This window comes from Rhinatrema bivittatum, chromosome 5 (genome assembly GCF_901001135.1).
Source record: "Rhinatrema bivittatum chromosome 5, aRhiBiv1.1, whole genome shotgun sequence".
Lineage (NCBI taxonomy): Eukaryota > Metazoa > Chordata > Amphibia > Gymnophiona > Rhinatrematidae > Rhinatrema > Rhinatrema bivittatum.
Genome location: NC_042619.1, coordinates 116,914,442 through 116,931,181, shown reverse-complemented (window position 1 = coordinate 116,931,181; position 16,740 = coordinate 116,914,442). Strand labels below are relative to the sequence as shown.

The 16,740-nt window shown below is 42.4% G+C and overlaps 1 protein-coding gene across 4 annotated transcripts in view; it reads right to left on the bottom strand.

Moving 5' to 3' along the window:
• NEK5 (NIMA related kinase 5) overlaps window positions 1–16,740 on the bottom strand; it is a 202,665-nt gene that overhangs the window by 117,380 nt on the left and 68,545 nt on the right. For all 4 annotated transcript variants that reach the window (XM_029602794.1, XM_029602795.1, XM_029602793.1 and 1 more), the window contains exon 10: window positions 16,027–16,123. In XM_029602794.1, coding sequence (XP_029458654.1) covers window positions 16,027–16,123 — 97 coding nt within the window. The remainder of the gene's footprint in view (window positions 1–16,026; window positions 16,124–16,740) is intronic.

Below are 16,740 nucleotides of genomic sequence, written 5' to 3'. Positions count from 1 at the left end.
TGGTCTTTTTATTCTGTGTTTGGAGGTCTGTGTTCTGCACATGTAACCGAGGTGAAGTATTCTGCTAGCATGTACTTTCTGTTTAGGGATCTAACACAGCCTGACTTGTTTACTTTTCCCAATAGGAGGATAATTATTGTTTTAGAGTCTGGTGTAATATTAACTGTGTTGCTTTTTTATACATAGTACTGGAACTGTTTGCGTGCTGGCAGTTAGTGCTATTTTGGTGAAGAGGTTTCCTGCATTGTAATTGTAATCCAGTTTACCCAAGGCTTTCTGAGATCCAGGCCCACACCCAGCAAGTGTTAAAATAGGCCTACTGCCATACAAGCATAAGTGCCATGGTAGCTCAGACCAAAGATCCATCAAGTCCAGCTTATTGTCTCCAACAGTGACCAATCCCTAAAAGATTTAGCTTTTTGCTGCTACCTCCCTGTGACAAATGGCAGGTCTCCCTGAGTCACCTGGTTAATAATTATGGACTTTTCTTCCATGAACTTGTCCAAACTCTTTTTAAATTCAGTTATGCTAGCTGTCATGATCCTGTCCTCAGGCAGTGAATTCCATAACTTGATTGTACATTGAGTTAAAAAAAAACAAGTGAGGCAGGATATGATTGAGGAGTACAAAATTGTGAGTGGAGTAGAACAGGTAAATAAGGAATAGCTATTTACCCTTTCAAATAACATTAGGACTAGGAGATACTCACTGAAACTAACAGTGGTGGTTATTTGTAATACAGAATCCATCATTGTGTATTTAAAATTAGGGTTATTTTTCCCTATGTGCATTGTTTTGTTTTTGTCCATATTACATTTTATCTGCCATTTAGATGCCCAATTCTCCAGTCTTGCAAAGTCCTTTTGCAGTTAAGAACATAAGAGCATGCCATACTGGGTCAGACCAAGGGTCCATCAAGCCCAGCATCCTGTCTCCAACAGTGGCCAATCCAGGCCATAAGAATCTGGCAAGTTCCCAAACTAAGTCTATCCCATGTTACTGTTGCTAGTAATTGCAGTGGCTATTTTCTAAGTCAACTTAATTAATAGCAGGTAATGGACTTCTCCTCCAAGAACTTATCCAATCCTTTTTTAAACCCAGCTACACTAACTCACTAACCACATCCCCTGGCAACAAATTCCAGAGTTTAATTGTGCTTTGAGTGAAAAAGAACTTTCTCTGATTAGTTTTAAATGTGCTACATGCTAACTTCATGGTGCCCCGTAGCCCTTCTATTATTTGTAAGAGGAAATAACAGATTCATATTTACCCATTCTAGACCTCTCATGAATTTAAACACCTCTATCATATCCCCCCTCAGCCGTCTCTTCTCCAAGCTGAACAGCCCTAACCTCTTTAGTCTTTCCTCATAGGGGAGCTATTCCATCCCCTTTATCATTTTGGTTGCCCTTCTCTGTACCTTCTCCATCGCAACTATATCTTTTTTGAGATGCGGCGACCAGAACTATACACAGTGGGGCAGATTTTCAAAGGGGTACATGCGTAAGATACGCGCGTACCCCACGAAAACCTGCCCTAAGCTCCCCCTGCGCGCGCCGAGCATATGTTGCATAGGTTGCCAGTGCGTGCAAAGCCCCGGGATGCACGCAAGTAGGGGAAGTGCGTCACAGCCGGCGCTTCATCGGGGGCATTGCTGGGGCGGGGCCACAGGCGTGGTTCCGGCCTGGGGGTGTGGCCACAGCCTCCGGACCAGAACATGGCACGCCAGCAGCTGGCCCGGCGCACACAAGTTACGCCTGCCTTGGGCAGGCATAACTTTTGGAATAAAGGTAGGGGGAGGAATTAGTTAGGGCCGGGGGGTGGGATAGGTAGGGGGATCAGAGCGGCCTCGGAAGGAATGGAGGCAGGTTGCGCGGCTCGGCGCATGCAGGCTGCCGATTTTGCGCAGCTTTGCATGCGCCGACCCTGGATTTTAAAAGATACGCGCGGCTACGCGCGTATCTATTAAAATCCGGCGTATATTTGTTTGCGCCGGTCGCATGAACAAAAGTACGCTCGGGTGTAGTTTTTTTAAATCTGCCCCAGTATTCAAGGTGCGGTCTCACCATGGAGCGATACAGAGGCATTATGACATTTTCCATTTTATTCACTATTCCCTTTCTAATAATTCCCAACATTCTGTTTGCTTTTTTGACTGCCGCAGCACACTGAACTGAAGATTTCATTGTGTTATAAACTATGACACCTAGATCTCTTTCTTGGGTGGTAGCTCCTAATATGGAGGATGCCCAATTTTCCAGTCTCACAAGGTCTTCCTGCAATTTATCACAAACTGCTTGTGATTTAACTACTCTGAATAATTTTGTATCATCTGCAAATTTGATTAACTCTCTCGTCATATTTCTTTCCAGATCATTTATAAATATATTGAAAAGTATGGGTCCCAATACAGAACCTTGAGGCACTCCATTGCCACGCCCTTCCACTGAGAACATTGTCCATTTAATCTTACTCTTTTTTTCTTGTCTTTTAGCCAGTTTGTAATCCACAAAAGGACATCGCCACCTATCCCTTGACTTTTTACTTTTCCTAGAAGCCTCTCATGTCAATCGCCTTCTGAAAATCCAAATACACTACATCTACCTGTTCACCTTTATCTACATGTTTATTAACTCCTTCAAAAAAGTGAAGCAGATTTGTGAGGCAAGACTTGCCTTGGGTAAAGCCATGCTGACTTTGTTCCATTAAACCATGTCTTTCTATATGTTCTGTGATTTTGATATTTAGAACACTTTCCACTATTTTTCCTAGCATTGAAGTCAGGCTAACTGGTCTGTAGTTTCCCAGATCGTCCCGGAGCCCTTTTTAAATATCGGGGTTACATTAGCCACCCTCCAGTCTTCAGGCACAATGGATGATTTTAATGATAAGTTACAAATTTTTACTAATAGGTCTGAAATTTCATTTTTTAGTTCCTTCAGAACCCTGGGGTGTATACCATCCGGTCCAGGTGATTTACTACTCTTCAGTTTGTCAATAAGGCCTACCACATCTTCTAGGTTCACCGTGATTTGGTTCAGTCCATCTGAATCATTACCCATGAAAACCTTCTCCGGTACGAGTATCTCCCCAACATCCTCTTCAGTAAACACCGAAGTAAAGAAATTGTTTAATCTTTCCGCGATGGAGTTATCTTCTCTAAGTGCCCCTTTAACCCCTCGATCATCTATTCAATTTAATTATTAATTATCCTTTACTGCTTTAAGACCCTGTTCCACCTCCCTTGTTCTATGTAACTTTTTGTTTCTGTTAATATTGTTCGATGTAAGCCGGCATGATGTTCCTACGAATATTGGTGGATAAGAAACCTTAAATAAATAAATCTAACGGTCCAACTAACTCCCTCACAGGCTTTCTGCTTCAGATATATTTTAAAAAGTTTTACTGTGAGATTTTGCCTCTACGGCCAACTTCTTTTCAAATTCTCTCTTAGCCTGTCTTACATTTAACTTACCAATGCTTATACATTATCCTATTATCTTCTGTTGGATATTTTTCCAATTTTTGAATGAAGACCTTTTGGCTAAAATAGCTTCTTTCACCTCACCTTTTAACCATGCCAGTAATCGTTTTTTCCCTTCCTTCCACCTTTCTTAATGTGTGGAATACATCTGGACTGTGCTTCTAGGATGGTTTGGGTTTTTTTTTATCAATGTCCATGCCTCCTGCACACTTTTTATCTTTGTAGCTGCTCCTTTCAGTTTTTTTCTATTTTTCTCATTTTATCAAAGTTTCCCTTTTGAAAGTTTAGCATGAGAGCCGTGGATTTGCCTACTGTCCCCTTTCCAGTCATTAATTCAAATTTGATCATATTATGATCCCTATTGCCAAGCAGCCCTTCCACCGTTACCTCTCTCACCAAATCATGCGCTCCACTGAGAATTAGATCTAAAATTGTTCCTTACAATTTGCCTGTGTTTTAATTATTCTGAATATTTGTGTGTAATGTGCAAATTTGTTCACTTCACTTATTGCTCCCCTTTCTAGATCATTAATAAACAAGTTGAACAGCACTGGTCCCAGGATAGATCTTTCGGGCATGCCACAATTCACTTTTTCTTCACAGGGAAAACTGATCATTTAGTCCTACTCTTCTTCCTGTCTTTTAACCAGTTATCAATCCACATCAAGACAACACCTCCTATCCCATGGCTTTTTAGTTTATTGAGGAGAAATATGGGTTCCATGTGTTTTGTTTTGTGATTTTGGCAGGGTTTTCTGGTTGTCACTACAGCAGCACATATAACTATAATGTACATAGATTCATGCTCCGCTTGCAGGGCTCTCTGTTCCGATAACTTTTTCAGATTTTCATTCTGGCCATCCATGCGATTCTCTAGATCTTCAATGCGGGATCCGAGAGCAGCCATGTTTTCCCACATTTTGGCAATGGATGCCAATAAATCATTCTTGTGCTGTTTCATATCAGCACGCAGTTCCTTGAACTAGCAGCACATTTCTTCTTTCGTAGGAAGCTCAGCAGTCCCCGATCCACCAGGTAGGGAACACAAGTCCATAATGGACTCTTTGCTGGTGAGGCCTGCCGCAGCCTGGGCACCTTCTTCTCCCCCATCCTCAGGGGGTTTGTTTTGTAAATGAAAATTGTTCCAAATCTGCAGTTTTCCACTTGGTAGTCACCTAGAAAAAGAGATGACGCGGCAATGCAACTTAAGGGTTCAAAAATCGCACAGATGGTTCGGCTAGGGAATGTATTCAATATATGAGGAGCGGGAGCTCTGTAATTAAGCCTCCATCTCAGTCGGTGATGTCACCAGCCCCCTCCATTCCTTTTCTAATAATCCCTAGAGATCTACTTGTTTTCTTGGCTGCTGCTGCACACTGAGAAGAAGATTTCAGTATATTTTCAACAATGACACCTAGATTCTTTTCCTGAGTGGTGACGCCTCATGTGGAACCTTGAATTTTGTAACTATAATTTGGGTTTCTCTTCCCTAAGTGCATCACTTTGCACTTGTCTACATTAAATTTAATTTGCATGCCCAGTCTCCCAATTTTGCAATATCCTCTTGCAATGTCTCACAATCCTCTTGTGATTTGACAACTTTGAATAATTTTGAGTCATCGACAAATTTGATCATCTCACTTGTTCCCATTTCCAGGTCATTTATAAATATATTAAAAAGCATCGGTCCCAGAACAAATCCCTGGGGCACTCCACTATTCACATTTTTCCATTGGGAAAATTTACTATTTAGCCCAACTCTCTATTTTCTATCTTTTAACCACCTATCCCATTACTTTCTAATTTCCTACGAAGTCCCTCATACGGACCTTTGTCAAATGCTTTCTGGAAATTCAGATAGACTATATCAACTGGCTCACTTTTATCCACATGTTTATTTATGCCTTCAAAAAATGTAGCAAATTTGTGAGGCAAGACTTCCCTTGGCTAAATCCATGTTGGCTTTGTCCCATTAAACTATGCTTATCTATATGTTCAGCAATTTTGTTCTTTATGATAATTTCTACCATTTTGCCTGGCACAGATGTTAGACTCACTGGTCTGTAATTTCCTGGATCACCCCTTTATCCCTTGTTAAAATTTTGTGTTACATTGGCAACCTTCCAGTATTCAGGTACCATAGATGATGTTATTGATAGTTTACAAATTTCAATAGCAGGTCCACAATTTCACTTCTCAATTCTTTCAGCATTCTGGGATGTATACCATCTGGTCCAGGTGATTTGCTATTCTTTAGTTGGTCAATTTGCCCTAGTACATCTTCCAGATTTGTTTCAGTTCCTCTGAATCATCACCTTTGAATATCATTTCTGTATATCTCTTACATCTTCCTCAGTGAATACTGAAGCAAAGAATTCATTTAATCTCTGTGTTATGGCTTTGTCATCCCTAAGTGCTCCTTTTACCCCTGGATCATCTAATGGTCCAACTGACTCCCTTGCAGGCTTTTTATCTTGAATACACCTGAAAATGTTTCTATTATGAGTTCTGGCTTCCACAGAAAGCTTCTTTTCAAATTTTCTTTGCCTTCCTTATCAATGCTTTGAATTTGACTTGCCAGTGCTTATGCTGTTTCCTGTTTTCTTCATTCAGATCTCTTTTCCATTTCTTGAAAGAAGTTCTTTCAGATATTATAGTCTTTTACACCTTACCTTTCAACAATGCCAGTAGTTGTTTAGCCTTCTTTCCACTTTTTCTAATGCAAGATGGTATTTTTAAACATCCATGCCAGAGCTAAACTCTGAAATTTTGCAGTTGCTCCTTTCAGTTTTTTCCTAACCATTTTTCTCATTTTATCATAGTCACCTTTTTGAAAATTAAATGCTGTGGTAGTAGATTTCTTTTTTGTGCCCCCTCCAGTTATTAAGTGAAATTTGATATTGTTGTGATCACTACTGCCAAGTGGCTCGAACACTGTTACCTCTCACGTCAAATCCTGTGTTCTGCTAAGGACAAGGTCTAAAATAGTTTCCCCTCTTGTTTGTTCTTGTACCAGCTGCTCCATGAAGCAGTCATTTATTTAATCTAGGAACTTTACCTCTCTAGAATCTCCTGCTGTAACATTCATCCAGTCAATACTGGGGTAATTGAAATCACCCATTATTATTGTGCTGATTTTGTTAGCTTCTCTAATTTCTTTTAGTATTTCATTGTCTGTTTATTCATTCTGGCCAGATGGACAGTAATACACCCCCCCCCCCTTGCTATTTTATTCCCCTTTAGACCTGTAATTTCTATCCATAAAGATTCAACATTGCATTTTGTTTCTTGCAGAACTTTTATCCTGTTTGACTCAATGCTCTCTTTAACATATAGGGTCATCCCCCACCAATTTGCTCCATCCTATTATTTTGATATAATTTGTACCCTGGTATCACAGTGTCCCATTGGTTATCCTCCTTCTACCAGGTCTCTGAGATGCCAATTATATCTACCTCTCCATTCAGTGCTATACACTCTAACTCTCCCATCTTAATTTTTAGACTTCTAGCACTTGTATAAGGTCATTTCAAAGTATGTTTCTTGTTTGTATTAACAACCTGCTCATCAGTCGACAGGGGAAATTTGGAATCTTTCTGAATTTTACTTAAAGGCACCTGATCCCCTTTGGCATTTATTGCAACCTCTCTACTGGGATGCCCTATTTTCCCTGTTCTCTTAGTATCCTTCAAAGATAGATCATTCTGAACCACTATTGGCTTTCCCCCATCATCTAGTTTAAAAGCTGTGCTATCTCCTTTTTAAAGGTTAGTGCTAGCAGTCTGGTTCCTCTCTGGTTAAGGTGCAGCCCATCCTTTCGGAAAAGGCCCTCCCCTTCCCCAAAATGAAGATGTATTCCTAACAAATCTAAAACCCTCTTCCTTGCACCGTCTCATCCACTATTTGAGACTTTGGAGCTCTGCCTGCCTCTGGGGTCCTGCACGTGGAATGGGGAACATTTCTGAGAATGCTACCCTTGAGGTTCTGCGTTAGCAGTTAACATTAGCCGGCTAATTTTAAGATAACTAGTTATTTTCAATAGTGCGGCTGCACTAACTTCTCAGTTATCCATCTAAATACTTCTAAATATGGAACTCTATTTGCTTGTCCTCTTTGAGCACCTCTTTTACTCCTTGATTACTTAGGGATCCAACTGATTCCCTCACAGGCTTTTTGCCTCAAATATACTTGAAAACTTGAAAGCCCATCGGGGTAAGGCCATTTTCAATCGCACTTACCCCTCACGTGCTTCCCCACCGACCTCGAGGCGCTTCCTCTTGACCGTCCGTTCATCCAGGCCTCGCCTCCAGGACCCGATCCAGCACATCTTCCTCTCAGACGATCCGGCGCCCCTGGTGACATCATCAATCGGCGGCAGCTGGGGGTTTTAAATTCGCCTCCTCTTCCCAGCGTCGCTCACCGAAGGAGCGCGACAAAGGGGCCTGCCCCTTTGTGTGCCCCTTCTTGCGTCCACTAAAGTGCCCTGCATAATCGATCATTGTGACCCCTACTGTATATCAAGATTTTTTACCATTTTCTCCTTACCGTCCTCTCCCATTTGGCATTTTCCTCAATTGCCTATATTGATATTGATCTCTTCACTGTCTTACTTCCCCTCCCTCATCTATGCCACCCCTAGCTTGTCACTGTTCTTTCCCTACTCACCGAATACTTTCCCCAAAACACCCCCGCCCCTCACCTTACCCCCCACCCAGATGCAGAGAAGACTTACCCTTATTCTGATATCGCCATTCACACAATTTCTTGGGCTCTCCTTAATCTCTCTACTCCTTTTCAATACACAATCACTTTTAAAAAACCCACATCTACGCCACAACTTCCTAACCGATTCCAAACCTGAAATCTGCGCCATAACGGAAACATGGCTTAAACCCACTGATATTTCCCTCCTCAATCAGCTTCCCACTGACATTTACGATATTTTCTCCATTCCCCGCAAAAAGAAAAGAGGAGGTGGTTTACTCCTTGTTGCCAAAAAATAACTAAAACGTATATCCCAGAATTGCAACCTTCCCAACAGCTACGAAATTGGCTTTTTCAAATCTAATTTCCTCCAAATTTGCCTCATCTATACCCCTCCTGGTCTCCTCGAGAATGACTCCTCTCCTCTTATTGAATTCTTAGCTGACTCTCTATCCCCTGACCTCCCCATTATTCTCCTTGGCGACTTTAACCTTCATGTTGACACAAATCCACAGTCTCCTGCCTGCGAAGCCTTCCTTTCATCTATGGAAGCTATGGGTTTTACCCAAATTATACATTCCCCAATCCATAAGGCCGGCCAAACTTTAGATCTCATTTTCACTAACGCCTCCATTAATACTATCAACTCCCCATCATGTCTCACTGTACCATGGTCTGACCACTCTACCATCAAGACCACCATTTCAATACAACAGACAACCTCCCCCTTCCACCCCAACCGCAAACCTTTAAATACCGTAAAACTTGCACCTTAGGTACTCTTACAACAGCCTTCTCAGACATACTTAAACAAATCGACCTCACTTCAGCCGACAATGCCATTTCCTCATGGTTCGATGCTACCCTCAATATTGCAAACCTAACCTGCCCTATTGCACTAAAAACCATTAAACCTGCCCTACCAAACAAAAAACCATGGTTCTCTCCCGAACTCAAGAACCTCAAAACCCTCCTTAGAACTGCCAAAAGGCGTTGGCGAAAACACCCATCCCCAGCAACACAAACCTCATACTACCAACTCATGCATAAGTACAATAAAGCAATTAATCAGACCAAACATGAATACTATGCTAAAAAACTTCACAATCTCCCGTACAACACTAAGGCCCTTTTTACTATGATCTCTAATCTCACCAGGTCCACTCAAACCCAACCTCATGAATCGACCTCTAAAAAACGGTGTAATGAATTAGCCCAATTTTTTCAAAACAGTTTCCTCACTCTCTGCGCAATTCTCCATCAACACTGAACATGTGACTCTTCCCACTATCAACCACTCGACCACCCTCTCATCCTTTGAACCTTCCTCCTCCTTGGAAATAGAAAACATCTTAAAAAAGATGAGACCTTCCTCCCACCCCTCTGAAACCATCCCCACCAAGCTCCTTATATCTATTCCCAAAGCAATTGCGAAACCTCTTTCTGACATATTCAACCGGTCATTGGAACAAGGCACAGTCCCCCACATCCTAAAACAAGCCATGGTGAAACCCATTCTAAAAAAACCCACCCTTGATCCTACTAGTTTATCTAACTTCAGACCCATTTCCAACCTCCCATTCCTATCTAAAATTCTGGAAAAAATTGTTAATTCTTGTTTGTCTATCTCGAACAAAACAATATACTTCCCTCCACACAATATGGTTTCCAGAAGCACCTCAGCACCGAAACCTTACTTCTCTCCCTAACAGACACCATAATCAAAGGAATGGAACTGGAAATTCCTATCTCCTTGCAATGTTAGATATTTCAGCAGCCTTCGACACTGTTAATCATAATATCCTTATCAACATCCTCATTAGCATCGGCATCTCTGGTACTGCTCTCTCCTGGATAAAATCCTACCTAAAAAATCGTCATCATTGATAGCAACAAATCTGACCCAATTAGTCTTGAAAGAGGTGTCCCCCAAGGTTCTTCCCTCTCTTCCACGCTATTTAATATCTACATGCTCCCACTCACCAATTTCCTCACCTACCTTGGAATCAAACACTTTATCTATGCAGACGACATTCAACTTCTTTTCCCCTTTACAAACTCCGTCCAGACCGCCCTCCAAAACTGGGAATCATGCCTCTCCTCGATCAACCAACTTCTCACCGACATGCACCTTGCTCTCAACCCGCAAAAAACTGAACTCCTCATTATCTCCTCATTATCTCCTCTAAACGGCCTTTCCCTTCCATTCCCCCAGCCTATTCCTCCACTACCTTCCCCACCCACACACGGAACCTGGGTGTTCTAATTGACAATCAGCTTACCCTAAAACCCTTCATCAAATCTATTCTCAGTGATTGCTATTTCAAGCTGCAAACCATCAAAAAACTCCGACCTCTGCTATACTTCTCTGACTTTCGCACTGTCCTACAGTCTATCATTTTTTCGAAAATAGACTATTGTAATGCCCTTCTTATTGGCCTCCCCTTCCACCTACACCAAGCCTTTGCAACTCCTACAGAATGCTGCAGCGCACATCCTCACAAATTCCAAAAGTAGAGACCATATTACCCCAACGCTCATGGAGCTACACTGGCTACCAATTAAGTCGCGAATCCTTTACAAAACCCTATCCCTCATTCATAAAAGCATCATTAATGACAACTCCCACTGGATCAACCCTCCTCTCCTCCTGCACACCTCCAGACCAACCCGTTCCACCCATCAAGGAACGCTCCGCCTTCCATCGATTAAATCCACCAAACTCACCTCCACCACCAAGAGAGCCTTTTCTCTGGCTGGCCCCACTCTTTGGAACTCCATGCCCCCAGATTTATGTACCGAAACTTCTACCCCTAAATTAAAAAAAAAAACTAAAAACCTGGCTGTTCCTACAGGCCTTTCCCTCAAACACTACCCACACATGTGATTAATGTTCTATTTTTACCCAGTCGAGCTAACACTCTTGATTTTATACACGCTGTATACTTGTAATCTTTTATTATGATTTCTACACCCCCTTGGATTTTATGTAAATCTTTTGTAATTATCTCCCCTCTTTTTGCAGTACCCCCCTCCTGACCTTCCTGTTTTATTGTTTATCCCTTAGCCTGCTTCCACCTTTACACCATCTCCTTCTCCTTCTTCCCCCTTTGAACTCCACCACCCCTTCTCCTTTTATTCTCTACCCCCTTAAATCCCCCTTTCAGTCTAACAGGTAAATCTCCACGCCGATTAACCTCCCTGTATATAGTGTAATTAGAATATTTTACCGTTCTTAATTATTCATACTCTGTATTTGATTTTATCCCAGTTTATATGTCTTACCTTCCCTAGTCCAGTTATCCTGTCACTTAGTTAATCTACTTTAAAATCCTCCTGTAGTTTTTGTTCTATGTAAAGGCGTCTGCCACTGCGGCGGCTGTCCTTGTTCAAATTGCAAGTTACATGTAAACCAATACGATGTGCAAACTGTTGTCGGTATATAAAAATGTTAAAATAAATAAATAAATAAATAAAATAAAACGTTATTATTTGTTTTTACCTCTAAGGCAAGCTTCTCTTCTAATTCTTTCTTGGCCTGTGTTATTACTGTTTTACACCTAACTTGCCAGTGCTTATGCCCTTGCCTATTTTTTTCATTTGGGTCAATGCCCTTTTGGCTTTAACTGCCTTTTTCGCCTCACCACTTAATCATGTTGGCATTTTGTGGAAGCAAAAGAAGTGTCAGTTATGTCACAAATTATTCCTCTTTTACACAACGAGGAGGACTTTCTTACAACACGTTTGTGTTGCTGTATAAATAAAACAGATGCTCCTTTCAGAGGCAGAGACCTCTTCAAGGTAAGATCATTTCATAATCTGTTTAAACTAGTGATGGAGAAGTGTCAGTCTGTCGGTTGCATGCTTTAAAACTGAAAAACCAACGCTGGAAACAGAAATAAAGAATAAAGAAAAATACTTATTCTTAATGATTCTGTCTTTGGATGGTATGATCTGATCTACAGAACAGACCGATTCAGGCTGTAGACATGTTCAGTAAAAAGTGAGTGGAACATAGAGTAACTGTGCACATTACAATTGTTTTCCATTTTTTATATTTGTAATGGATTTTATCTAATCCAGCTAACACGGAAAGAACTATTTTGCTTATTGCTGCCTCAATTTATGAGGGTAATTTTCAGACTTTCTGCCTTGGGACAAAGACTGTGTGTGTTTTTTTACCTGCAGGCTTTGCACCAGTTCTCAGAGTGAAAGTGTACATGTACTTTCCTTTGAAACTTGCTGTAGGTACAAAGTACACGCGGTCGCTTGCCGTTGCTTTTTCTGCAGGTGGAATTTTGCTGTAAAATTCCCCACATGGAGTTGAAAATGCCACCTGTGCATGTATTCTTCTTCCCTCGACCTAAACGCACCCCTGAGAATGCCTCTCCTTAACCCGGCTAAAAGTACACACTAGAGAGATCATGCCAACTGTTAGCCAAGCAATTTTCAGACATGCCCAGTTAAATGGCTTTGAAAACTATCTTTGTAGGGGGCAATTTTTACTAACCTGTATCGTTTAAAAATACGCTTGCACTTTTTCCTTTGAAAATGCGCATTTATTGCTTGATTTTCAAAATGACTTATGTGCATAAAATCCCGTTTTATGCTTGTAAGTGGCATTTTGAAAATCAGCATGGGCCCAATACATATAAAGGTACATGCATAGGTCAGTTTCATAGGTATTTGTATGCTCATGAGGAAAGGCATTCTGGGGGGTGGGATTAAGTGGACTTGTAATTTACATGCATACATTTTATTTTAATAAGTATGCATGCAATATATCAGGCATACGTTACACCCTGTTTAGAGTAGGTGCAAGATAGCGCATGATAATGTGTGCATGCACTTGGCCAATTGCCCAAAGTATTTTCAAAACAAAATTACATGCATAGGTTTGTGTTGAAAATACTCAGTAGAGTCTGCAGATTTCACCACTATGTGGACCTCTAAAAGCTCCCATGTACTTTGCACCTGCTATTTGTATGGACAGCAGAAGAGGTCAAATAGCACTGAGTATGTGCTGTATTTTACTCCAGCAACCTGAGCTCACCCTTTTTTTTTTTAGTATGGCTAAAGTTGCACATATCATGAATGCCACGCATACTTTTAACTATTCTGATGAAGGCAATTTTCAGATAGGCTGATTTGCTCAAGTAAATGGCTTTCAAAATTGCCCTCTACAAGGGTCATTTTCAAAAGAGACTTCTGTGAGAACAGTAGTACTTTATCTGCAGAAATGGTCCTTTAGAGCAGTGGTCACCAACCTTTTTTGCACCAGGGCCCGGCTTCAAGCAAGACCATTTTTCCATGGCCCGGCAGGGCGGGGTGGGGGTGGGGCTTTGGTCATATGGGGCGGGGTTATGGAGGGGGTTGGATTTTAGTGCATACTTATCATTTAATTATGACATTTATAATGTGAATGTGACTCAACTCACCAAAGGTTCAGAATGAGTGGGAGCACTGGGCTTGTTTCCCTTGTTTTCCAAACTTCACACCTCTCTCCTCCACCTGACGCCTTCCCTCTCATGACCTCCCCTGGCTGTGAGCACCAAACCAAGCTCCCAGTCATTCTCACACTGAACTCCAGGCAGGCTCCCATTCATTTTCACACCACTCCCTCCCCATCCCCCAGGCATTCTCACATTCATGCTCACACACACAGACCCCCAGGCAGGCACCAATTTATTCTCACACACACACATACACCACACACAGGCAGGCACCTATTCTCACACATACAAACCCCAGGAAGACATCCATTCATTCTCATACACAGACACACCCTCAGGCAGGCATCCATGCATTCACACACACACAGGGAGACTCCCATTCATACACATGCACACACTAAAGGCAGAGACCCCCTCTCTTTCTTTTGCAAGCAACCTCAGAGCCTCTCCTATTCCTCTGCTGCCACTGACACTGCTGCCACATGGCTATTGGGGAGGTGCTGATTGCTGCTACTGACACTGAAGCCCATTCTGCTGCCTCCTCTGTGCAGGCCCCGTGGGCTTCCACTTTCTCCATGCTGATCTCGTACATTGTGAGATCCGCATAGAGAAAATGCTATTCTTGCACATTCCCAAAGATTACATGTGCCAATCACTAAAAAGTAATTTTATTTTTTTTTACCTTTGCTGTCTGATCTTAGTTTTCTAATTGGTGGTCACAGGCTTTTTTTCCACCTTCCCTTTCTTATTTTTTTGCCAATTCATTTTATATTGTCTTTTTTTCTATTTCTTTTCACTCCATCTTCCGTCAAACACAGTCAGGTTCTCATTCTCACATGCTTTCTCTCTCTCTCACACACACACAGGCTCTCACTGTCACATGCTCTCTCTCATACAATCACACAGTCTCTCACTGGCACATGCTGTGCTGACTCTCACACACACAGGCTCTCTCTCACTCCCACATGCTCTCTTGCTCAAGCACAGGCTCTCACTATCACATGCTCTCTCTCATACAATCATTCATACACACAGGCTCTCACTGTCACATGCTGTCTCTCTCACACACACAGAGGCTCTCACATGCTGACTCTGCAAACATTCAGGTCCTCACTCCCACACAGAGTCTCTCAACTCATCTCATACACGCACACACACACTCTACAGACCCTCAGCCTCTCTCTCACCGCTGGGCCTCCTCTTTGCGGGTCGACGCAAGTTGGGCTCTGCAGCGGCCCTGATCTTCTCGGGCCTCTTCCTCTTCTCGGGCCGCTGTGACTTGGGATTTGCGGAGGCCCATAAGCGCTGCTCCTCTTCTGCATGCGCTGATGCTCCTCCTCCTTCATGCCCACGCGGCTCCGGCAATGTTTACTTCCGGGGCCGCGCAGGCAGGAAGGGGGAGGAGCATCAATGCGTTTAAACGCGATCTTTTTCTTCGGCCGTGGTGACGTGAGCTCCACCACGGCCCTGCCGATCTGCCTGCTATATGCGTGTCGCTGCTCAGCCGCCAGTGGGATGAGGTCCACTGGTGGCCGCATGAGCCTCCCTGCGCCCGGGGGCATTGGCTCCCCTCGGGATACCACTGCTCATGGCGCCCCCTAATACTCGGCGCCCTATGCTTCCACCAGCCCTGGTGCTGGTCTGCGGCGGTGCTGCGGACCGGCAAAAAACCTCCAATGGCCGGTCCTGGTCCACGGACCGGTGGTTGGGGACCCCTGCTTTAGAGAACTACCCAACTGCTATGCCCATAAAATTATGTGCATGCACACGGTATGAGTGTACAGGTATACATGCACAGTGTGTATGCACAAAATTTTAAGCAAGGGAGAAGCCTTCTAAGGGTGGAGTCTGTTGGGATTGGAACTTAGGCATATGCATATAAAATCTTTTGGTAAAACTACACAGGCCAAACAGCAGTTATAACTGCGTGCATGTAGTCCTAATGGGACAATTTTCAAAGCAGACTCTTGCCCCTAAGTCTGTTTTGAAAGCTAGTGTCATTTATGCACTTATTTATTGGCAAACTTATGCATGATGTTACAAAATTAACATTATAATGTACAGATGCATAGCCTCTTATTAATGGTATCATGAATAAATAAAATTGTTTTCTCCACGTGAACTGAATCATTTCAAAATATGTAACAAAGAATGGAAAATAATTTCAGTTCAATTGCGTAGATATATTGTTGTTGCATTTCATACCACTCATGATTACAGCTTGGTACAGGGTATTTCCCCTAAAATTAAGGTGTAAGAGAAGCAGATGTAAAAAAAGTGCATAGTTTTAATTTCCAGGTAAGTAACTCTTTTGTAGAGCCACAACATCATTTTAATCTTTCATTAAACTGCATCATTTTCTTTCCTTTTCTTTTTAAGTCTTACCATGTGCCAGCCTGGCTGCAGGAGGGTGGAGAGCTGGCTTAGATGCTCCAGGCTTTCTCCTGTGTATTACAGTATGGCTGAATTCTTCCTGGATCAACTGCAGGTAAAACAGATTGCAGAAGAATGCTTAGCAATACATGAAAAATTGTATTAGTGGGGAACTTCAGGAATAATGATGTGGTGACCCCACTGGCATCTACAGTAAAGATCTTGGCCTAGAGGTTAGGACCAAGCAGCGTAGATTAGTGAAAGGTACCATTTTGCTATAGCACCTCCCCCCCCCCTTGGAGGTTGCTGTAATGGTAGCTTCCTGTCTGCATATTAATAGGTGACTTCTGAGTTTGAAGGAGGAGGTCTGATTTTTGTAGTCCCCTATTCTTATTTAGTATTGGCACAACACCTTTAAGGAGTAGTTTAGGAAGCACAGAGACTCACATCCAGTGGTTACTAAAAGGGGTCTCATTGACTTTTGAGTGTTTTGAGCATATGCAGAAGATGGATTATTCCTTGTCTGCAGTATTTTTTAATTCTTCAGACTAAAAGATCCCCAAGTCATCTATGAGAACTCTGAATAAAAGGACTGGATACCAACTGGAATCCAGTGCTGGGAGGTGAAAAGCAAAATGGAGACCCCACACTAGATTTTCAGTCAGGAGAACAAGAGAAAAGAGGTTGGGAGGTTGCAGGATTAAGCAGTGGGCCTCAAGTAATGTG